Consider the following 26,120-nt stretch of genomic DNA (forward strand, 5'->3'; position numbering starts at 1 on the left):
CAGGTGCACTTTGATATGAAGAAGGAGCATTTCAATTTCAACCTATACACAGTGCACACACAAAGACACACATGCACGCACACTTTTGTCTACATGCATTTCCAAGAGTGATGCAAAAGACAAAAGAATCTCATATTTAGGAACTTAATTTTCATTCTTCCTAGTCAAAGAATTTCCTGCTTCTCTGACCCACTTCTTACAAGTGATGTTAGGCAAAGTCCTCATCTCTCCCACAGTTCATTGAATTTGACCATATTTTATTATTCTTACAGACTTCCAATACAAGTTTCTAAATACCTTTGCCCAGAATTCTCTATTGAAAATATGCTAAATACTATGGACTGCTATTAATTTAGAGAAACACCACTAGAAACAGGTGTGTAGTGCTAGTGGTCCCTTTCTTCAGAGGCTCCCGGGAACTATTCTTTTTTTTTTTTTTTTTTTTCAGCGTAACAGTATTCATTGTTTTTGTACCACACCCAGTGCTCCATGCAATCCATGCTGTCTCTAATACCCACCACTTGGTACCCCCAACCTCCCACCCCCCGCCCCTTCAAAACCCTCAGATTGTTTTTCAGAGTCCATAGTCTCTCATGGTTCACCTCCTCTTCCAATTTCCCTCAACTCCCTTCTCCTCTCCATCTCCCCTTGCCCTCCATGCTATTTGTTATGCTCCACAAATAAGTGAAACTATATGATAATTGACTCTCTCTGCTTGACTTACTTCACTCAGCATAATCTCTTCCAGTCCTGTCCATGTTGCTACAAAAGTTGGGTGTTTATCCTTTCTGATGGAGGCATAATACTCCATAGTGTATATGGACCTCTTCCTTATCCATTTGTCCGTTGAAGGGCATCTTGGTTCTTTCCACAGTTTGGCAACCGTGGCCATTGCTGCTATAAACATTGGGGTACATATGGCCCTTCTTTTCACTACATCTGTATCTTTGGGTAAATCCCCAGTAATGCAATTGCAGGGTCATAGGGAAGCTAATTTCTTGAGGAATCTCCACACTGTTCTCCAAAGTGGCTCCAACTTGCATCCCGGGAACTATTCTTATATTAAAACAACAACAACAACAACAAACTTTCTTGGGATTATTGAGTCTGCCTAGATCAGGAGTCAGTCTAGAAATTTTCTATCTCAAGAGCTCTCCTTCCACATGTATTCTATTCTTCACTCTGCCTATTTCTACTTGGGAAAGGTTTGCTTTTCTTTTTTAAACATTTCACTTTGAAGTGATTATAAATTCATATGAAGTCACAAGAAATGTATAAAGAAGTACCATAAACTCTTCCTCCATTTTCTCTGAATAATAAAATCTTTTTTTTTTTTTTTAAAGATTTTATTTATTTATTTGACAGAGAAAGGTCACAAGTAGGCAGAGAGGCAGGCAGAGAGAAAGGAAGGGAAGCAGGCCCCCTGCTGAGCAGAGAGCCTGATGTGGGACTCGATCCCAGGACTCTGAGATCATGACCTGAGCCGAAGGCAGCGGCTTAACCCACTGAGCCACCCAGGTGCCCCTGAATAATAAAATCTTGCACAACTATGATGCAGTATCAAAACCAAGCAATTGGGCACCTGGGTGGCTCAGTGGATTAAAGTCTCTGCCTTCGGCTCAGGTCATGATCCCAGGGTCCTGGGATCGAGTCCCACACCTGGCTCTCTGCTCCTCGGGGAGCCTGCTTCCTCTTTTCTCTCTGCCTGCCTCTCTGCCTCTTTGAGAGCTCTGTCTGTCAAATAAATAAATAAATAATCTTTAAAACAAACAAACAAACAAAACAAACAAACAAAAAAACCAAGCAATTGACATTGTGGCAATCCACAGCTCTTATTCAAAAGTCTCTAGCTAGTTGTATGTGTACTTTGTGTGTGTGTGTGTGTGTGCATGCACATCAGTGTGTGTGTGCACTGCCGTGTGAAAATTCTGTTTGAGATTAGTATTGAATACCTACATTATGTTTCAGGTTTCTACCTGTTGTTTATTGCCATCGTGTTTATAAGAGCAAAAATCTTGGAAACATCTTCGAGTCCTATAATGTGGCATAATTTATACAAATTAAGATTCACTCTAAACAACAATAATATACACATATATTTAATGCTGTGGAAAAATGTATATAGAACATATTAATGTGTCGTATTGTCATCATCAAACACAAAAAATTAGCAAGTCCCCATTATTGTACTTATGACAATAACAAAACATAAAGGAGAGAAATAAAAAATTATTAACCCAGAATTACATATTTCCCCTCTTCCTTTTATTTTGTTTCTCCAAAAGCTTAATGATAAACATGAGTAATAAAAAACAGTAACACACATTAAAGTTTTAATCTCTTTGCTTTGTCTGTTCAACTATATATTTAAACTTAACTTGAGAACAGACTACCAGACTTAATTATATCCCCCAACTTGGTGATAGAAGTGATTTGATATATCCAATTTCTTTTGTTCACAAAAGCTAAGAACACATTTTTATAGCATGACCGTATTTTGTTATCAATAAGTTATTTCTTTGTGAATATGTACTTGGTATGTGTAAATTCCTTAAAATCTGAGGGATATTTTTTAAAAGATATACTCAAATACTATATAGTATAATTCTCTTTATTCAATAAGAACTCAAAAATTACTTTTTGAGTAACATTAGAAAACGTAGCAATGTACAGCTTCTCCTCAATAAGATTTCAGAATTTTAAAGGCAGGAATTGGTTTGCATCTTTATGATATTTTTCATTTAATACTAATATCAATACTAATAATAGGACATCATTATAATCATAAAAGCTATCATTTATGAAGTATTTACTATGTTCCAGGAATTGAGTTAAATGTTAATATTCATGATATCATTTAAATTTCACAATAATTACTATCCCCCTTTATATATGAGGAAATGAGCATCAGTGATATTAATTGACTTGTCCAGAATCAAACCGTGGGTACTCACAACTAGAACTGAAGCTAGGCTAATTTCAGTCCAGATTCTGAGATGTCAATGAGGAAGCTATATCATATCTCTTAAGAGAACAGGCACTCTAAAACATTTATCAAATGAATGAGTGAATATAAAAGTGAGGAATTAATGCTTATTCTGTGTCATATATAAATGAATTGACTCTCGGGTTTTAGGGAGTAACCAAATAGGAGAGAATACAGTGAATAAAGTTTAGCAATAGAAGTAAAATCACCAAATCAAAATCTATGTATTCAGAGCATATGAATATTAGAATATTGTTTTTTCTGCTCAGCTGATTTCCTTTGCCTCTAATTCACAGAACGACCCAACTGGAGACTTTTTGTCAAAAAATAGGCTCATGACAAACATACAGATGATTATGAGTCAATCAAAAAGACTGTCAGTTTGCTGTATTCAAATTGATAAATTGATGGGTAACTGAAATGATCAGACATACCACAGCATAATTATTCTTAAGTAACTTAACTGAAGATAAAAAAAACTTATTTTTCATAAATATTTGTAGAGACTATTCATGATTAAGGGTTGGTTCCTAGTATTTCTCTTTTTAAAAAGTAAGAATAATTCTAAGATAGTGTATGTATAGTGTATAGTTTGGCTAACTCTGTAGTCCAATTTGAAAGCATGAAAAATATAAAGGATTGCTTCTGTCTTCAGAGAGAAAATAAAATGCTATTAGAGAATTGGATTTAGGCCCTGTTTTTGATCACTTAAGTTATAAAATAAAAAGTATTTATAAAACAGAAAATAAACACAGTAACTCAACAAGCTTCATAACACAATATTTTAAACTGTAGTCAGATTTTTCACTAGTAACAAAGTAGGAGAAATGCTATATGACACTATGAACTCAGAAAAATCAGGGACTTTTTGTATATATCTTTAAATTTTAGTGTCCAACAAAGTTTTGGACAGAGAAAATAAGGTGCTTAGGAAATATTCATAGATTGAAAGACTGCATTCTAGACAAAATCGAAGATGTTTGTAAGTGTGCAATTTATAAACTTGAAATATTGAAAACTATCTAAATTGTCAATAACAGAAGAATGATTAAACTGCAATAATATTATGAGTCATAAAAACCAAATGGAAAATTATATCTGAAAAATACCATAACACACATGAGGAATTCAACATATGGATTTAGCAGCAGATTAGAAAAGTTGGAGAAGTGATGATCTGAGAAACAGGTCAAAAGAAAATATCCACACTAAAGCTTAAGGAAACAAAGTGTGGAAAATACAAAATAGAGCATAAGAAACATAGAGTTTAGCGTTTAAAAGTTTTTAATACACATTTCATTCATGTTCCTTCAGAGAAGAGAGAGGAAATGCAGCTGAAACAGCATTTGAAGAAACAATTGCAGAGAATCTTCCCAAACTGATAAAATACAGTAAGCCACTGATTCAAACACTAAAACCCCCAAATATTATGAATACAAAACAACAACACCAAAAAACAAAACAACAACAACAACAAAAACACTAGGAAAGCATAGTAAAAACCAAATGCAAAGAGAAAAACCTTAAAAGTCAGCAAGAGAAAAACAGCATTGTCTTCAAAGGAGCAATAAGACTGATACATGACTTCTCAATTAAAATAAGCAAAGTGGAAGCCAAAGACAATGGAATGATATTTTCAGTGTGTTCTGGAAAAAAAAAAATAGTTGACAACCTAGAATTTCACACTCAGTAAAAATATGAAAATGAGAATTTGGAAATGAACTGTGTGTGTGTGTGTGTGTGTGTGTGTGTGTCTGTGTGTCTGTGTGTATTTAAGATAATTTAAAACAGAAAGAATTCATAAGCAGCAGACCTAAGGAAATATTAAAGGATGTTCCTGAAACAGAAGGAAAAGTATTCTTGATGGAAGTCCAGAGATACAGAGAGAACAACAGGAAGTTTAAAAATGTGGCTCAGACTAAATGAAAACTAACTAAAATATAATAATTATGATGTTTTGTGGGGTTTAAAAAATATATATAGAATTAAAATATACATCAGCCTTTTTTCAGAAAGTAGATATACAAAAATAGGAGTTTCAAGGTCCTTGAATTATCTGAGAAGTGGTAAAAAAATTAATTTCTATTAGGTGTTGATAGGTCAGGAAGTATGTGTAATCTCTAGAATAATCACTAAAAGAATAGTAAAACAATGTATAACTAACAAGATAGTTGGGAGGAAGGGAATAAAATAATATAAAACACTCAATGAATCCAAGAGAAGGCAAAAAGAGAGAGAGAGAAAGAAAGCGGGACATAGAATATATTGAATACATAAAAATCAAATAGTAGCATGTTAGATTTAATATCTAACCCCCAAATCACTGATTATGTTATAGGTAAATGGACTAAATACTTCAATTAAAAGACACAGGTTATGAGCACCTGGGTGGCTCAGTGGGTTAAACCCTCTGCCTTCGGCTCAGGTCATGATCTCAGGGTCCTGGGATCTAGCCTGACATCGGGCTCTCTGCTCAGCGGGGAGCCTGCTTCCCCTTCTCTCTCTGCCTGCCTCTCTGCCTACTTGTGATCTCTGTCTGTCAAATAAATAAATAAAATCTTAAAAAAAAAAAAAAGACACAGGTTATAATACTACATTAAAAAAAAAACTATAAGCTTTCAAACAAAGCACTCCTTCAATGTAAAGATCAAATTAGAAAATAAAAGGATACAAAAATACATCATGCAAACCCTGACAAAAAAGCTAAGGTCACCATATTTAATATGAATTTAATATGAGACAAAATAAACTGTAGTCAAAAAGATTACTAGAGATAAAGAGGATCATTCCATAGGAGCATAAGGTTTAATTCATCAGAAAGATAGTAAAATTCTAAAATTATATGCACTCAATAAATAGCCTCAAATTACAGAAAAGAAATATTTATAAAATTAATAAAGGGAGAAATAGACAAATCATAGACAATCATACTGGGAGATTTTAACCATATTTATCTCAGTAAATGAACAGGCAGACAAAATATTATAAGTATATACTGAAAACACATTTATCAAGCTTGACTTAATTGACATATATAGAACACTGCACCCCCAGACTACAGAATACATATTCTTTTCAAGTACATGTGGGTCATTTATAGAAATTGTCCAGATATTGAGTGGGCCATAAAGCAAATCTCAATAATTGGCAGAGTTGAGAGCATACCAAAAATGTTCTTCAACCACAATGAATTTATCTAGAAGTCAATAACATACATACAAACCAGAAAATGTTTTGGAAAATTAAGAAATAAACTTCTGAATAAGACATGGGTTAAAATTATAATGAAATGATAATGAACATATGACATTAAAATTGGAATGAAGCTAAAGCCATGCTTAGAGGAAAGTGTATATCCTTAGATGTATATATCAGAAAAAAGAAAGGTTGAAGAATTCAGTGAAAATGGGCCTTGCAGAAGGTAGGGTTGATCAAGCAACCCAGCATAACCCAAGTACCCAGTATATCTGGGTCTGGATAGGAACAGGGAGGTTCTGCCTAAAGAATACAGTGTGATGGGTCTGTCAATTGATGTTTCATTTAACTTAGTAGGAAATGGGTAAACACTGAAGAATTGTGAGTCAGTAAGTGAGATGTTCAGAGTCATACTTCAAAACATATCACCAGGGAGGAGAGTTCAGGATGAACTAACTGCCTTCTCCCTGAAATACACTCATCACTCTCTCTCTACTGTAGTGATTGGTGTAATACCTCTCTTCCCTGTTAGATTCTATGGGGGCAGTTCTGTGAGGCAAGAAAGTATATTTGTCTGCAGTATTGTATCCCCAGTGCCTAGGATGCTGCTTGGAATATAGACAATGCTCAATAAGTATTCACAAAATAATAAAGGATGAAAGAAAGGAAAAACAGGGAAATCAGAAAACCATTGTTATAGGTACAATTTTGGATTGACATATGAGTAGGTCATAAAGTTATTCAACAGTGAGGATCTTAAATACACATATGAATGATCAGATTAGTTTCATTATTTCCATTAATTGTATACTTCTTTCATTCATTCAACAATCTCATATTGAGTATCCACTACATACTACATTATGTTATGATCCTGGAGGTACAGATGTTAATAAAACAAAAGTTCCTGCTAAAATGGAGTTTACATTCTAATGGGACAACTCAGACAGTAAATAATTATGTATATAATAGGCAAAGTACCTTGAAGAAAAATAAGGCAGGGAGAGAGCGATGGGTTGTGAGCATGCAAGGCAAACCTGAGACATTGCCAGGAACCCAGGCTGGCTGGAGAAGACGAAGGGTGGGGAGAATGGTGTTCAGAGAGGTACCATGGGCCTGGGAAAGTAGGACCATGTAGCATATAGTAAAGGCATGGGTTTCATTCTAAAGGAAATAAAAAGTCATTAGATGATCTGAAGCTGAGGACTCTCAAGATCTGACTTATGAATACAAAAGGGTCACTCTGGCCATTAAGTGGAGAATGGATTGTCAGGGAACAAGAGTTAAAGGAGGTACACAAGTCAGCACGTTAACCTACAATTGATTTGACTGCTTGAACAATGCTTTCATCCAATTCCATATATCACCCTAACACTTCCTCCACCAAACTCCTCCTTGTCCATCCACATTACTCAAATCTAGAACCTCATTATCTACTACTTTCACTATTATGATACTATATAGACATTCTAGTTTGGGGGCTACAAGTTTGAAGACTGTAGGAGGAGAGTTTCTGTTCCAACATTGACTAGCTTTATAGACCATGCTGAATAAAACAGAAAGATAAATAGTACATTATAAAATATAGAAATTAAGCAGCCTAGTTGAAGGTTTGGGCAGTAAGTGAGAACAAAAATTATCATAAAATGCTTATTTGAAAGCTTCTGATAATTCTGAATTAATGCACATTTATGGATATAAACCTAATCTTTTGGAATGTTTGATTTGGACTTTGTTTCAAAGAAACAGGTGCAATTAGATTATTTTTTTGCTTTATTTTGATTCACAGAGAGCATATGGGAATTCATTTAAAAATACACCCAAACACAAACAGATAACAGTATTTGACTTTTCTAATTAAAAAAAAAAAAAGAATTATAAGCATATGCCTGCATCTCTAGAATACAAAATAATTTTGTGTTCTTAAATACAACACCATAGTCTTGTATATACTATAAAAGAGTTAAAGGCCAGCGCTTCAAGCTGAGCATTTTAATAGCTAGGAACAGAAATTTAACATAATAAGGAGGTTTTATTCCTAAAAAGTATTATTAGATTTAGTGAGTATCAAAAGCAATTTATATATTAACATTTTCCTTAATTGGTAAGAGTTCTAGAAATAAGAATTTGAGTGTAGCAATTTAAACAGTTTGCTTTCCTTAAAAAGACAGTGTCTATTATCAAAACTGACCCGGGGTGCCTTCCGTGGCTCAGTTGTTAAGCACCTGACTCTTGATTCACGTCATGATCTCAGGGTATTGAGACTGAACCCTGTGCTGGGCTCCACAACGGGCATGGAGCCTGCTTAAGATTCTCTCTTCCTCTCCTTCTGCCCCTCTTCTACCTGTCCCTCCCTCTAAAAAATTAAACTAAAAACAAAAAAAAAAATGACCCATACATCCATTGTCTCCACAAAAACTGTGTGGATATATGATGAACAAAATGAGAAGAATGTTCTAAGCAGAAGACGGTTACAGATTCTGTCAACTATATGCAAAACTACATAAATTATTTAACAGAGTAATAAATCATATGCTATTGAATACTCAAGAAAACCAGAATATGACTTTCATTTTTTAATATGTGGTTTTTTACAGTTTATAATTATATAGACATGGTCATCATTTGTCTGCTTAAAGAACTACTCATTATAATTAATTTACCTTTCTTTGAAAAGCAGGAGACTATAACATAGTTCCTTTAGCTAGTACATCTCAAAATTGTTACTGAGAGAAAAACTTTGTAGAAAAATGCATGTAATTTCTTTCAAGCTTCATTTCTTCTAGTCCATAATGGATACAAAAAGAAGGCCTTATAAAAATTGACCACTGCAGTATGGTTTGGATTAATATTCTCTTGGAAAAGTAAATACAACTACATGAATACCATATACTCAGTGTTTATTACACACCAATTATAGCCAGACTTAATTATACTAGAAGAATTGATTTTATAGCAATTGTAAAAATGTAAATAAGGCTTTAAAAGTGATTCCGAAATTATATTTTATAAGAGAAGCTTTGATTTTAATTTAAACAATTCTCTTAGGGTATGATCTGTACTATACAGAATGTTTGCTTTTATTGCCATTGAAATAATAGTGTTATTTCAGGAAACCAGGAGACAGAAACACCTGTTTCTTATCAAATTGCATTGCCTAATGATTATAACAACTTTATGCACTAGATTAATTTTAAAACATAAATACTACAATATTTAAAAGTTTAAATTATTAGATGGAAATCTATTTAAAAAGTAGCAGTGAAAAATGTGAAACAAAAGAGAGCATATTCTTACCTATTTTAGTCCAAATATTCCTACTAATAAAGCATGTATCAAAAGTATCCACATTAAAAATATTTTTCATAACATATGTTGATTTTTATCCTATTATATTGTAAATCTAATAATCAATTACTGAAATTTGGAAAATAATAAAGAACAATTTAAAACTCAGTAACACCTGTCAATATTTGGATATATATTTCTTCAAGTCACCTGCCTATCTGGTTAGCTATCAATTGATCTTTACCTTTATCCATATAAAATCAGGATAATACTAAACATGTTTTAGAAGTTGCTGTGTTATTAGTAACAAAACTCAGGAGACAAAGTACATTTTAAATGAGAAAAATCAAAGGACCTCTAAATTTATGTTCTTTTTTGAAAGAGTGAAGTACATGCCAAGTTGAGTCATGAAGAGAAATGTCAGTGTGATCCACGGCAGCTGCTTGCTTCCCTGGGAAGGAAGGGCCCGCTTAAGAGTCCAGTAGCTAGCAAACCCCTCAGCGCTCCACAAAGTCACTAGTGGGAAAAGAACAAAGGCCTTTCCAATGCAACTAACACAGATGTGCCCAAAGGCAAACTGTCAGAAACAGTTAAGATGACAGCTACTCACAGTTCATTATTTCCTTCTCACAGGTCACTGGGTGACAAGCTGGGTCAGTGTGCTTTGTCGGCTGTCCCAGTCCTTCCCCACCCCCTATTCAATTTGAATAAGGTAAAGGGCTCCATCAGATAAACTAATGTAAACAAACACATTCCAGACACTTAAAGATGCCAGAATATGGCATTTATCTTATTTTTGGACCAAACTTAGAATTAAGGGTACACGCAACTCAGTTTATCCAAGCAAGAAGATAACCACATTTCTATATCTCATGGATAGAGGCAGAAAAAACATTTTAAATGTTGATAAATAAACTAAGAACTTTAAAGACCTCACACAGTAAGAGATTTTCCTTTTTCTTCAACAGGAAAAATAATTGTTTTTAAAAAATATTTTAAAAAAAATAAATATTTTTGTAATTCCACATTACAAAAATAAAGAAAATGAAGATAAATAATCAGACTGCTTTCCACAAATGTTTGAAGTGTATATTAAATTAAATGATTCCGTAGATGCGAAAGCCTGGCCTGCAGATTTGTTGTGATTGTCATAGGTTTTTTTAAAGAATATAATTCAAAATAATGTACCCATCAAAATGGCAATAGTCCAATCAAATGTTTATGATGTAATACACATAAAATTTTAGGGATAAAGTGACTATTCAATATTAACAACATTCTGTTATAAAATCACTGGAATAACTACTATTAGGAATGAAGAATAAAACAGTGGTTAAGAGCATGGTCTATAGATCCAAATGGTTGTGGGTTTGAATCCCATCTCTCCCATCTCCAGCAGTATAACTGGGCACATTACAAAATCAGTCGGAGCCTCAGTTGCTGTATCTTTATGAATTTTAAGAGTCCCTCCACCTTCAGATAATGGTGATAATAGTTAAATTTACCACATTGTTATAAGAATAAGTACTTTCACTAGCAGTTGACACATGGTAAGTATTCCACAAATGACAGCTGTTAGTTACCTATCACCATATTTAGTAGATGCAAAGCTGAACTGAATCACCATTCAAAGTGGGAAATACCTTGGCTAATCATGACAGGTTATAGTCACCTTATTAGAAAAAGATTTTTAAAAATCTCTAATCCATTCAAGCGCAAGCTTTGTAAATCAGTAAGTCTAGGTTGTTGGATTCAATAAGAAATGGGTTTACAGTCTCCTTTTGTATTTTCAACTTCTTATGTAGTCATCACTGCATGCTGCATATATTGACATATCTATTATTATTCCCTTTCTAAACTGTTCCACTTTATTTAAAGGTCCCTCTCCAAGATATCCAGTCAAAGTAATAGGTCCCATTTGAAAGGCTAAAGATTTGGAATAATCACTAAGACAAGAACATGAATGGTTAGGCAGAATAATGTAGAGGCTAAGTAAAAGACTTTGGGCTCAGATAGGCCTGCCTTAAATTACTACCTGGAAGGCCTTTAGTGAAGTAACTTAATCTCTCTGTGCCTCAATTTCCTTATCAGTAAAAAAGAGATGAATACCTCTGTTTTACATACTGCATAGGCTATTGGGCAATAATGCACATAAAGCACTTAAGCAAAGTTAGTATATGTTATTAAAAATGAATGTTGTCTTTCATTTTCACATATTTATATGCCACTAACTACCAATCTTTCTGTCTTTCTCCAAATTCGGCTACTTGTGTTCTCTCCTTCATTGGCTATTGCTAAGGAAATACAAACATTTATATCTCTGTATCGTTTATTCTTTTCAACTATATGTTCTTTCTCCAGATTATTTGCTCATTAATGGCTTTTATTCTAAAATTCTATTTCTTTCTCCAATTTCTACAACTCAGATCATTTCACAGTATTCTTTTATTTTTATAATGAATTTATTCTATATTTTTTAAAATTATCATTGATAAAGGCAAGAAAATGTAAAGTCCTCTCTTAAAGCTGTGATAATATAATGCACCAATTCTCTTATATTTGGACTGCCTGTAAACCTAACAAGACAACCTAAGGTTCAAAGTAATCAATATGCCAAATTCAGTACCATGTTCTAATTTTGCCCAACAATTCCTTCCAAAACGGGAGGAAAGTAATTGCTCTAAGTACTTACTCTCTACTCAAAATAACTTTGTTAAGGAACAGAAAGAAGGAGAGAAACTGAAATTACCTCTATTATGGTAAATTGTGGGGGTGGAGAGGAGAATGAGGATAAATCCCTGTGGGTTTTAGAAAAAAAGAGGACTAGAGAGTTGCTGTCGCCTGAGACACAAATCCTGAGGGATGCTCACTAAGATAAGGGCCCTGGGAATTTTCTTCTGAAATAAAATCCCAAACATATTCAATCCCTATTGATTAAAAAATCACAAATCTAACTGCAACCTCTATTAAAAACTATTTTCGACTCTACTTGCTTTTAGCACATTTTCACAGACTACTCATTGAGTGCTTACCACATTCCTGGAAATTTAAAGACCTGCAATTCTAACAACTCAAACAAGTATTATGTTATGTTAACTGCTTTGTTGCTTGTTTTTCTGTTTGTATTCTGGGGACTTTTTTGGCTTGCCTAATACAATATGCCTTTCTCCCAATATTCCATCATCAGACTGTACTGCTTCAGGGCAGATACAATCACAAAATACAGAAGACAAATTCCTCAACCTCCCAATGCCCTTGACCCTCAGAGAAAATACTTCCAGGATGGGGAAAAAGGGAGTCATAGAGAATTAGGTGAGTTACCACTGGATTCCCTGTACACTGACTATCCCCCCCCACACCCCAGCCTGCACCTCCTGGGACCAGGGCCAGCAGGAGATAAAAATGGAAATCCCATACAGGTTTCAGAAATTGGGAAGCAGCAGGAACCCGTCCTCCTTGAGTAGTACCCAGGATAATGGCAAGCCCCCTCATGCTCTCAAAAAGCATAGAGTAGAAATGGCTGCCTAGTGAGTCTAGAAAGGCCAACAACAATCTCATAAAACCATATTTGTTTCCCAGTGGTCCAGTTTTCCCTGAGTTCCTGTTTTACGTGAAAACTTCAAAGACTGCTCCCAAGGGCCTTCCATTCTAGTGACCTGAACAGAAAGGACTAGCTGGACTGCTGTGGCTTTGTGGCCCTGTTGTGGGGTGTCAGAGAGTTGAGAATCTTATATATGATTAAAAAGTAAGTAGCAGGAAAGGAAACTAGAACTTAAGTTTTTGTACAGGCCTGGGATATTCTCAGACTATGATACAGCAAGGTACTAAATTTTTTCTTTTGTTCATCTGTGCCCTATTTTACTCAAAATAATGAAACCAAAGTGAGGTTTAGATAACAAAGAGACAATAAATTGAAAAGTCACGTTTGTTAAGAGGAAAAGAAAACGTTTCCCTCCTGTTAAAATCTCAGGCAGGAATATATAATTTAAGAATTTAAGAGCTTTTAATTGAAATAAAAGCTGTTATGTTGTATACCTTAAACTTACACAATGTTTATATGTCAACTCTATCTCTATAAACCTGGCAAGGTTCTTAAAAAAGAAATTAAAAGTTGTCATTTTTTTCTTTCTTAATGCAACTGACATTTCTATCTATAGTTAGAATATTTAAAGTTAGGAATTCTCTTGAGCATTAGAAAGTACAGTATGAATCATATTACTCCTTTAAGAGTACTTCAGTCAATAGTTAACTGCCAAAAATTACGATATTAAAATTACAATTTGTAACGTCATTTTGTGATTTGTAACATCAAACCAAACAAAATAACACTACTACTAATAATAAACATAACCTTTAATTTTCCAATTAAATAATGAGGATCAGAGAAATAGTTTCTATTTTCCAGCCAAGAGTGATTTTCATTTGGTTAGCAAAACCACTGGTTAGTCTTATTCTATAGAAATTGCATCAATTTTTAAAATTATCACTGCTAAAGACCATCCAATGTGCATTTATCCTCAGGCCTAAATATAATAATCTTGCCACAAAACACAAAAAGGATTGTCTATATGGGTCTGATGTTCTTAAAGATCTCTTGGTATTTTCACAATTGGATACATGTTCAGTATCACTTTACTTATGTTATTTCAAAGCATTTTAGTGAGAGCCCAGGAGAACAGCCCTTCTAAGTATACTTAAAACAATATCATACATCAAACTTTAATGAAATACACATAAATGTCACCTCTCTTCATCAAATGTGACCCGAAAACAACAGTGCTTGCAAGCCAAAGGGCTTTTGAGATATTTCAATAATCTTCAAGAAATCAATCTTACATGAAACTGAAGGAAAACATCGAATGTCATTGAGCAATAAAGCTCCATTCTGTCAGTGCCCTACCTCTGAGCAGAAGCCTTAGGATGTTTCTCTTCCAGTTTCCTCACCAGTGCCACTGTCAGCTGCCTTGTCTCCCCAAGAGGACCTTCTGGCATTAAATGGGTGTCTGAAGGCCCTGGCAGTTCCTTCAGACCAGGGATGCTAGCACATTCTTGTAGAACCTAAGAAATGAAATATAACAATACTGTACCTAATTTCATTGAGTGGATATATCTAAGCTACATATGCCCCAAATTTAACATTACACTTTTCAGGCTTCCTGCAGTCTTCCTCCTTCGGCACAGAAATCATTTGTATGTGACCAGAAAAAAAGCCATCAGTCCTAACAAAAGCTACAAGGTCATCCACTATTTAATAAAATAATGTTTATATGAGTATATATAGATGTTTACATAAATATAAATGTGCATAAAGATATTTATATTATGTGTATGATTTTAAACAGTATCGTTAAGATGTGAATTTGTGCTTGTCTCTTGAAAACAACTTGAACATTTTCTTTTCTCAAAATACATTTTAGAGATCTATTTCTGTCTTGCCTCTGGCTCACTACACTGACCTCTTCTGCTAAGCTGCTACCATGTTCCTGATGAGTTGTAGTCCGGGCACCACGGTGAATGTGATATTCTGTCTGGGTCATATCCACTTGTGTGGTGAGCTCCTCTAGGTAGGTCAGAACAAACTGTGGATAAGCCTGTAGGAAAGGAAAAAAAAAAAAAATAGAAGTATACTAGCCTTGTAAGTAACAGCCAATAATCTATACAACGGGAAGGATGGGAGGATAAATTAAATTAATAGCAAAAAGATCTGACTACTAAAATACACCTTGTTATCTATTTCAGATCAAAATCAAGCCAAATAACTTTAATATCGGGATTTTCAGTTAGTTGTTTAATCCGATGAAGTTTAACTAGATTGCTAATCTTCGCTCTTAGATAGATGATAATACTAAAATACAAAAGCCATCTAATGTAATAATAATAGTAGCTAAGATTTATAGAGTTATTTTCACATACAATGTGCAATTGTTGTATTGTCTTGGAATAGCCAATTCTGCTCTAGAAGACAAGAAAACAAATGGGATGGGTGAAATTCATTAGCTGCATTAACCATAAATAAGTAAGTTAGTAAACTGAGGAGTATCAGACACAAAGTAGAGAACATAAATCTATGAACACAGATAGAAAGGGGGAGGGGGCAAAAACAAGCATTTAATAGTCATGATTTGCTAAATAACAAATGAACAACAGATACCTATGACACATGGGTATAAATGAAGCACCTGAGACACACAATAATTGTGAGATCTTTAATTGGCCACCTATTGCCGACTCTGATTTTGGATTTTCAGCCAAATAAAATGCATAGCTGCCCATCAGGCTAAACGCGGAGCGTAGCTATTGGCTAAGTGTACTCGCCAACAAGCTCTCTTACGGAGCAAGTATGTGTTGTTTCCTCAGACACCTTTAGTATGTTAGGCTCCCTTGTTCAAATTTCCACTCTGGTCCTTGTAACCACATCATTAGCAGGGAAGGCTGATACAACAGAGAGAGGATATGTCAACTTTGCAGAGATTCAGGTATTATGACTCCTTAACACACACCTTAAGTGTGTTTACCTAGCCCACCACTCTTCCTATATATTTTGCATCATATTTGCAATTGATTGAATAAACTGTGATCTGAACATTTTATTTGGCCTGTGCACCTTTCTGTTCCATGAAATCTATGATAGCCTATCTAGGAGCTTACTTGGAGACTACTATTGCATCAGAGTAATTTCCACATGACAATATATTTACATTTTAATCCTTGCTACAGCCCTTTGAAATGGGTACTATTATTTTGCCCATTTTAAAGATAAAGAAACAGACAATGGGAGGATAAGAAACTTGCTTACTAGCCCATAAAACCTAGACGCCCTGCCTCAAGTATCATATAAACTGATTTTTTGAAGTGTAGAACGAAAGTTTCTACCAAAAAAAAAAGAAGAGATGTTCAGGGGGTAATTAAAGGGCACTGAAATCCTTATATTGCTGTGGAAAAAGAGCTACTGAATAACCTTAAACTTTTTTTTAGAAACTGTATAACTAAATATACATGTTAAAAGTGTAAGGGGCTTAAGAGTCACTTATGGTTTGTCTCCCTCCCTGGGGGGAGGGGGGTTGGGAGAAGGGGGGTAGGGTTATGGACATTGGGGAGGGTATGTGCTTTTGGGTAAATTGGAAGGGGAGATGAACCATGAGAGACTATGGACTCTGAAAAACAATCTGAGGGGTTTGAAGTGGCAGGGGGGTGGGAGGTTGGGGTACCAGGTGGTGGGCATTATAGAGGGCACGGCTTGCATGGAGCACTGGGTGTGGTGAAAAAATAATGAATACTGTTTTTCTGAAAATAAATAAATTGGGGAAAAAAAAGTGTAAGGGGCTCTAGAACCTTAGATGCATATTACTCAGTGAAAGAAGCCAACCTGAAAAGGCTACATATTATATGATTCCAACTACATGACATTCTGTAAAAGGCAAAACTGTAGACATAGGAAAAAAAAAAAAAAAGGCAATTGCCAGGGGTTAGGAGGAAGAAAAAAATGAATGAGCAGAGCACACAGAATTTTTAGGGCAGTGAAACAATTCTGCATGATACTATAATGGTGAAAGAATGTCATTATACATTTATTCAAACCCAAATATATAACACTATGAGTGAATCCTAATGTAAACTATGGATTTGGGGTCATAATGTGTCAATGTAGATTCATCAACTGTAACAAATAACTTCTCTATGGGGCATGTCAATAATGGGTGAGGTTTGTATATGTGTGGGGAAATGGGGTATATGAGAACTCTTTGTATTTTCCACTCAATTTTGCTATGAATGTAGAGCTGCTCTAATAAATGAAGTCTATTTTAAAAAATGTAAAGAACTTCACCAAAAGTACAAGTGACAAAAGAAAAATAGCTAAATTATACTACATCAAATTTTAAAACTTTTGTGCTACAATGTCATCAAAAAATAAAAAGGCAACAGACAAAATGGAAGAAAATATTTGCAAATCATGTCTGTTAAAAAGGATGTGTATACTGAATTTGTAAAGAACTCTTGAAATTCAATAATAAAAACATAAATAACCCAATTAAAAAATTAGCAAAGAATCTGGGTAGAAGATAGTTCTCCAAAGAGGGTATACAAATGGCCAACAAACACATGTAACAGTTGTAAATCCCTTGTATTCTGATAGTGTTTTCACGCTTTGCATCCTTTAACAGGTAAAGATATTTTATCTAAGTTTACTTCGGAGGTATGTTTCCCTCTTATTGGAAGAAGGCATACTTGGAACATGGGAGACTTCCATATTTATCCAATGAGAGGGATGAGGCCATGCCCTAAAGATAGAGCCATAATGTATCTGAATATTCTGCTAGACATTAAGATGTCTACTCACCAATAGTCTGAGTTAGATGCTTTGGGGATTTTTCTTCTTTTTTTTTTTTTAAATAAAATTAACATATAGTGTATTATTACTTTCAGAGGTAGAGTTCGGTGATTCATCAGTCTTATAAATACCCAGTGGTCATTTTATCACATTCCCTCATTAAAGTCTATTACCCCATCAACCCACCCCTGACCCCTTCAAGCAAGCCTCAGCTTGTTTCCTATGATTAAGAATCTCTTATCTCTCCCTCTCTAATTTCATCTTGTTTTGTTTTTCCCTCCCTTCCCCTATGATCTTCTATTTTGTTTCTTTAATCCCACATATGAGTGAGAAGATATAACTGTCTTTCACTGACTTATTTCACTTATTTCACTTACCTTCTACTTCCATCCACATTGTTGCAAATGGCAAGACTTCATTTTTGATGGCTGAGTAGTATTCCTCTGTGTGTGTGTGTGTGTGTGTGTGTGTGTGTGTGTGTGTGTGTATGTGTGTACACCAAATTTTCTTTATCCATTCCTCTGTTGATGGACATCTGGGCTCTTTTTGTAGTTTGGTTATTGTAGCTGATATAAACACTGGGGTGCGGGTGCCCCTTTTGATCACCACAGTTGTACCTTGAAGTGCAATTGCTAGGTTTATAACCCAGCATCAGGGTAGCTCTATTTTCAGCTTTTTGAGGAATCTCCATACTATGTTCCAGAGTGACTGCACCAGCTTGCATTTCTGACAGAAGTGCAAGAGGGTTCCCCTTTCTCTGCATCCTCGCCAACATCTGTCATTCCCTGACTTGTTAATTTTAACCATTCTGACTGGTGTATAATGGTATCTCATTGTGGTTTTGATTTGTATTTCCCTGATGCCAAGTAATGTCGAGCACTTTTTCATGTGTTGGCCATATGAATGTCTTCTTTGAAGAAATGTCTGTACATATCTTCTGCCAATTTCTTGATTGGATTATTTGTTCTTTGGGTGTTGAGTTTGGTAAGCTCTTTATAGATTTTGGATACTAGATCTTTATCTGATAAGACATTTACAAATATCTTCTCCCATTCTCTCAGTTGTCTTTTGGTTTTGTCGACTGTTTCCTTTGCTGTGCATAAGGTTTTTTTTTCCTTCATGAAGTCCCAATAGTTCATTTTTGCCCTTTCTTCCCTTGCCTTTGGCAATGTTTCTAGGAAGAATTTGCTGCAGTTGAGGTTGAAGAAGTTGCTGCCTGTGTTCTCCTCAAGTATTTTGATGACTTCCTGTCTCTCATTGATGACTTCCTGTCTCTCATCCATTTTGAGTCTGGTTTTGTGTGTGGTGTAAGGAAATTGTCCAGTTTCATTCTTCTGAATGTGGCTGTCCAATTTTCCCACTACCATTTGTTGGAGAGACGTTTTTCCCATTGGACATTGTTTCCTGCTTTGTCCAGGATTAGTTGACCATAGAGTTGAGGGTCCATTTCTGGGCTCTCTGTTCTGTTCCACTGATGTATGTGTCTGTTTTTACGTCAGTACCACACTGCCTTGATGACTATAGCTTTGTAATAAAGCTTGAAGTCTGGAATTGCGATGCCACAAGCTTCGGTTTTCTTTTTTGCTATTCAGGTTCTTTTCTGGTTCCATACAAATTTTAGGATTATTTGTTCCAGCTTCATGAGAAAAGTTGATGGTATTTTGATAAGGATTGCATTGAATGTATAGATTGCTCTATGCAGCATAGAGATTTTAACAACATTCGTTCTTCCAATCCATAAGCATGGAACATTTTTCTATTTCTGTGTCTTCCTTGATTTCTTTCTTTTTTTTTTTTTTAAGATTTTATTTATTAGAGAGAGAGAGTAGGAATGGAAGTGGGGAGGGTAGAGAAAAAGGGAGAAGAAGACTCCCCACGGAGCAGGGAGTCCAATCCCAAGACCCTGAAATCATGACCTGAGGTGAAGACAGATGCTTAACTGACTGAGCCACCCAGGTACTTCCCTTCCTCAATTTCTTTCATGAGCTTTCTGTAGCTTTTTGATGTCAGGTCCTTTGCCTCTTTGGTTAGGTTTATGCCTAGGTATCTTGTGATTTTTGGTGCAATTTTAAATGGGATCGACTCCTTATTTTCTCTTTCTTCTGTCTCTTTGTTAGTGTGTAGGAATGCAACTGATTTCTGTGCCAGGTTAGATGCTTTAATCCAGACTTTCTTCTAGATATTTTTATGGTTCTGTGTTAAAGTTTAAATCTTTTTTTTAAAGATTTTATTTACTTATTTTATTTACTTTTATTTACTTATTTATTAATTTATATATTTAAACCATAAAGTTTAAATATTTGATTATGTGGAACTGGTGGATTGTATAAAGGAAGTAATCTAACCTTCTCTTTTTAAAAATGAATAGAGAAATAGTTAACCTTAAAATCAAGCCAAATAAAAGAAACGAAACTTATCCAAATAAAAACAACATAACAAAATGCAATACTTAAATATTTAAATAATTTAAATTTGTTCATTATTATTATTATTATCATTAATAACTACAAAGTACCAATTAGCTAGACTCCATATGCCAGAATCTATTGGTAGGTCAGGATCTGTGTTAAATACCCAAAATGTTAGTACTAATGTCTCCCTTTTGCTGACAAATGATGTGAATCTTGCAATAGGCCAAATGATTTGGATAATGCCACACAACCAATAAGTGGTAGAACCAAGATTAGTTATTAATATCCTAAACTAATTCTGTCTTTTTTTTTAACAAATGTAATGAGCTCCATTTATGATCCAGCTACAAATAATTATCAAGTTATTCTCCATTTTAGCCTTAACTAGATGGATATAATTTTGGATGTGACTAAATTTAGATCTAATAAAAGTTTCTAAACCTCTAAAAGAATAAAATTCCTCATCAATAGTTTTTCTCTATGAATTACAATTAAAAAAAGAACAGCAATTTTGTTTGGGAATGGAATATTAAAATTTTTAGAATCAAAATCCTTTTAAAAATTATTGTGTTTGAAACACAAAAGTATGAATTATTTGCTAGCTACTGTTGGGAATGTACTATTGGGAATAATTAGGAAATTATAAATTGCAAGAAAAGGGAGGTAAAAATTATAGAGTAAAAGTGGATGTTTAGGACCTGAATTTGGGGAGAGAAAAGAAGAAAATACACTTAAACCTTGGTTCTGCTCTTCTGTGTCTGTTGGTGGGAAGGGTAATACTTATATAGGACAGAACTGTATTCTTGGATACCAGGAATCAGCTCTGTTTAGGTCTATTTCAGAATGAAGTCCACATGAGCAGGTACAGGCCAAAGAGCTGGAAGAATATTTTGATGCAGTCTCAAAATTCTACTTTTAATGGGGTGCCTCGGTGACTCAGTCAGTTAAGCATCTGACTCTTGATTCTGGCTCAGGTCATGACCTCAGGGTCATGGAATTGAGCTCCATGTCAGGCTCCGTACTGAGTGTAGGGCCTGCTTAAAATTCTCTCCTCTCTCTACCATTCTCCCTGCTCATCATACTCTCTCTCTGTCCCTCTTTCTCTCTAAAAAGAAAAATGCTACTTTTTATTTTTATCAAGATGTATAAGCAGTCTTGGTCTTTCTGTGACTTCCTCTCCACCAACCTAGAGCTTTTGGCTCAGGAATGTAGTAGAGTCAGAAACAGGACAAGAGGAAAGCTAGGGTGAACCTCAGAATGAAGCTGGATAAAGGTAGTTTTAAAAATGTTTTGACATTTGATGCCTCTGTCAAATTTCCAGCCTAGAACCAGTGCTAAAACTATACAGTCCTGCCTAAGTTAGTGAGTGGGTTGGAATTTTAGCCAGTGTACCAACAAAAAGCTGCTCAAAGAAATGGTATTGTGTTAATTTTTAAATTTAAATTGTATTAAAGTTTCTAAATTTCTAAAACAGAGCAGGTCATGTCATTCCAGGACACTAGAGAAATAAAGCTATTATTTTTGGCATTCAGGGTTTAATAAGGAGGTATAAACACAGAGTAATTTGAATAGGAAAAGTTTAATATAAATAATTAGTAGCAAAGGATTAGAGTGTCGGGAAATTGGCAAGTAAGAGTTAACAAGGACACTGAAGAGTATGTGAATAGTAGGTATGGAACAGCCAGTACTGCTAGGCCTGAGACAGAATGCTCAAAGAAGAGGCCTGACCCAAGGCTGAGATCCAAACCACATCAACAAGGGCACAGCCATGGCTCACTGGATGTTGAAGAAGTCCCTGAGGCAGTTCAACTCACAGGATTTACTATAAACCTGCCTTTGGAGCACCAGGAGAAGCTGTCCATGGGGAGGGGCCAAGCTGGTGACACTTCACTATAAAGCCACTCACAAGGAACACACTCAAGGAAACCATTCGTATGAAGGTGCCCTACACCAATACTCCACTCTGAAGCTCCCTGAGGTGGGTGCCTGGTGAAAAACCATAGATCTGGAGCTGAGAGGGACTACCTCGATAACTTCTATGTTCTGTGTTATGGGTTGAATTGTATTCCCCCAGAGTACATTGCTGGGTTGTATAGACATGTTCAACTTCAGTAATTATTGCCAGTTTTCCAAAGTGCTAATCTCTTCATTTTAATGACTGAGAAAACTTATGTAGGTATCACTTTGATATTTATCACAGCATTACTCACAATAGCCAAGATATGGAAATGACCTAAGTGCCAGCTGATGAATGGATAAAGACGATGTGATATATACAATGGAATATTCATCAGCCATAACAGAGAAGGAAATCCTGCCATTTGCTATGACATGGATGGACCTTGAGAGCAATATGCTAAGTGAGATTAGTCAGACAAAAGACAAACACTGCATGATATCACTTATATGTGGAATCTAAAAGAGCTGAACTCATAGAAACAGAGAAAGGAATGTAGGTAATCAGGGGCTGGAGGATGAGGGAATAGAGATATTGTTGACTGGTGTAAATTGGCAACTATTAGATCAATGAGTCCTGGAGACCTAAAGTATAGCATAGTGATTATAGTCAACAATGTATTACATACTCAAAAGTTTTTAAGAGAGCAAATCTTAATCTCCACAAAAAAAGACATAATTATATAATGTGGTAGAGGTGTTAGTGAATGCTATGATTTCATGTTGCAATAGATAAAAATAACAAAGCAATATGCTGTATGTCTTCAATTTATACAATGTTATATATCAATTATACCTCAATAAAAAGTAATTTAATTTAATTTAATGTAAAATTAATAGAAAGAAAGAAAAAACCGATGCCCTGAAATGCTAGACTGTATCATAGCAATTAATTGGAAAGAATTATTTTTGGTCTTGGAAAACTTGTATTTTAAAGTCAAACAAAACCCCACAGGACAGTATTGAGTTAAATTAGGTTAAATTTTAAACTTCTGGGCACAGAGATATATTTGTGCAGCAAAAGCATTTCTTGCTCTCAACATTAAGAATACTTGTAAGAATCTAGGAACAGAAAAATATACGACTAAAAGCTATGACTTACAAAGTCCTTACCTTAGAATAAATGCAGCTGTCAGTTCCAAACACCCATTTTTGAGAATTATCTCCTTTACGTCTGTAATGAAAATGTAATTTAGAGACTGACAACTTTTTACCACACTGAAACATTTTCTAGGTTTCAAATGAAAGGATCATTTTCCATATCCTGGCAGGAGGAGGACTGCCCAGACTCTCCCAAGGATTCTACCATTCTATCATCATTGCTGCATCAGCAACTGAAGCCTTCCTTCCCTGAGACAACCGATTTCCTTGGTACCCAAAGTGGTGGTGGTGGTGGTGGTGGTGGTGGTGGTATGTGTATTACACATGACAATAGTGATTAGGAGTTTTAGAGATTAAAGAGAATCAATAAAAATATTATAGAAATTTCTGTCCCCAAAGAAGATCCTCTCTCTATGAGGCAAAAAGAGGCTTAATTAAGTATAAGGATTAAGAAGATAGGATGGAAAAGGATACCATGGAAAATTAGGAACCTTGGGCACCTGACCAGAAAATTTTATTACGGAATATCAGATTTTCTAAACCAAATATGAGTTAAAAAAAAAAAGAAAGAAAGAAAGAAAAACTAGAATGTGATTAACTTAATCATGCCTAAATTAACTAATCTTGTATTCACTAATATTTAGAAACCTTACATAGATAGGACAAATGTATTAAATTAAGTGTAATAGGATGTTAAACATGATTTTTCCGACTGCCTCTGAATTTTGACAGAAACTTCAATGGTTGGGAATAAGAAATGTCAGGTAATGCTCTAGTCTAAAGTGAGGCACTTTCTGATCTGGGCAGAACATGTCAAGGCAGCAGCCCAAAACTGGCTGAGTGTGCTTTAGCCTTTTACCCACATCCAGTGTATATTGGAAAATGTGAAGAATTCTTGGGCATGGTGAAATAGACACTTGATAATACTGCAGGTTTCCAAGCTCCTATCCTCAGAACTTTGATTCTGAAGGTCTGGACACCCTCCCCCCCATCTACATTAACAGGTATTGCAAGTGATTCTCATTGTTAAGAACCGTAGGGAATTTGGATGCATGTGGTCTATGGATCAGACTTTTAAAAACACTGAACTACAGTGATGAGAGCAATGGGGGAAGGAAAGACTACATACTTACTATGAAAGGAGAATTGATTTGGTGATTGAATAAATGGAATGCAGGTTAGAAACAGAAGGCAAGGATAAATCCAGATGTCAAATTTGAGGAAAAAAGAAGGGAACGTGACACTATGAATAGAAAGTGAATTTAGAATGTAGAAGAGGAAGCAGGGATATGAGAAAACATGAATACTTAGGTAAAATTTTTTTTTATGAAACATCTTTCAAGGTCTAAATGATCCCTAAGCTAAGAATCTTATTATCAGGCTTTAGACAAATATAATTGTTGCTCTATTTCAGCACTGGGTAGGATGGGGGAAGTATGAGGGGCGATAGTCCTTTTGGAGACCTTTTTATGTTGCAATTAATAAAGGAAAAGAAGAGTTTTTAAAAAAAATTTTGACTAAGGGTCCTGAGCTAAAATGTATGATTTTGATAATGGAATTCATTATCCAAAACAAAAACAAATAGATTGAGAATTTGAAGGGAACTGAGATGAATGAAGTGCAATAAAGAGAGATGAAGTGAGCTGGTCAAAAATCAAAGATCTAGGTAGAATCAAACAGATACTAGAACCCAGAGCACCTGAATTTCTGCATGTCTTCTCAATTAGATTGGAAAAGTATAGCACAAATTACTTCGTGTTACTTGAAGATTGAAAATGGAATCAACACTTTAGGCTCACTGGTTAGAATCTGATACATAATCTTAGTGACAACACACTTTAGTGTGAATATAGATTTTTTTATACAGTTGTGTTCATATAATCACTAAATATTCTCATACTATACAAATTCTCCTGAGGTACCATAAAAGTTCATGTTTCAACCATTGGGTTGTCAATCCCAGGCTTGTAACTACACTCCTTTTAAAAATAATAATAGAATCACTGCTGTAATGCTTTAATGGAAGTGTGCTGGGTTTTGATAAAACTTAGATCATTTTAATGCAGAACAGCTATAACTCAGTACAACATTATTGCATATAGGCAATTCCTCCTGTTGCATAAATTATTGTGAGCATATTTCTTCAAGATAAATAAAGTGGAAAATGATAATTTTTTAAAGTGTAAGACATCTGCAATGGGTAATTAATATGCTAATGCTAACTGTCAAAAACTATAAAATCCAGAATTTTGTCTTTTAATTGAATTATCGTGTTGACTAGAGGATGAATGTGATTATAAAAACATAAACTACATCTATTTCAGTTTTGATTTTCTGAATTTGTCGCATCTTTTCCCCAAATAGTATTACAACAGGAAAGATGTTTACCAGATTGTCAACGATATGAGGGCAGAAACCACATGTGTCCTAAGAGTTGATTACAGCGCCTATGATAGGAGATTAAAGATATCTTTGAATAAATAGATATGTGAATAAAATGTCAAAATGTTATCACCCTAAAAATTAATAAGGCAGTTATGAAAAATGTTTTGAATTTAACATATGGCGGTTTAGGAGATATTCTTAGTGGGTAGCTAAAGAACATAAATTATACCTCGGTTAAGAAAATAAGAAATAATTCTGAAAGAAATGTAAATTTCCTAGCATTTCTCAAATTTTATCATAGCTCAAATTCTGTTCAAGAATTGCCTTTTTGGAAATTTTGCAAACAGCATGCAGGAAATTTTGCAAACAGCATGCAGTTTCAAATCATATATAAGCCTGTGAGCTTGCTAGTAATTTCTTTATCAGGAGTCTTTCTAAGCATTTATCTATAAATGTTACCTTTAAATTT

At 34.7% G+C, this 26,120-nt stretch overlaps 1 protein-coding gene across 4 annotated transcripts in view; it reads right to left on the reverse strand.

The window, feature by feature from the left end:
- The window catches only part of DCDC1 (doublecortin domain containing 1), a 439,829-nt gene that overhangs the window by 160,103 nt on the left and 253,606 nt on the right, over nt 1-26,120 (reverse strand). For all 4 annotated transcript variants that reach the window (XM_044259009.1, XM_044259012.1, XM_044259011.1 and 1 more), the window contains 3 exons: nt 23,279-23,339; nt 14,926-15,060; nt 14,370-14,527 (listed from right to left, as the gene is read on the reverse strand). In XM_044259009.1, coding sequence (XP_044114944.1) covers nt 14,370-14,527; nt 14,926-15,060; nt 23,279-23,339 — 354 coding nt within the window. The remainder of the gene's footprint in view (nt 1-14,369; nt 14,528-14,925; nt 15,061-23,278; nt 23,340-26,120) is intronic.

This window comes from Neovison vison, chromosome 7 (genome assembly GCF_020171115.1).
Source record: "Neovison vison isolate M4711 chromosome 7, ASM_NN_V1, whole genome shotgun sequence".
Classification (NCBI taxonomy): domain Eukaryota; kingdom Metazoa; phylum Chordata; class Mammalia; order Carnivora; family Mustelidae; genus Neogale; species Neogale vison.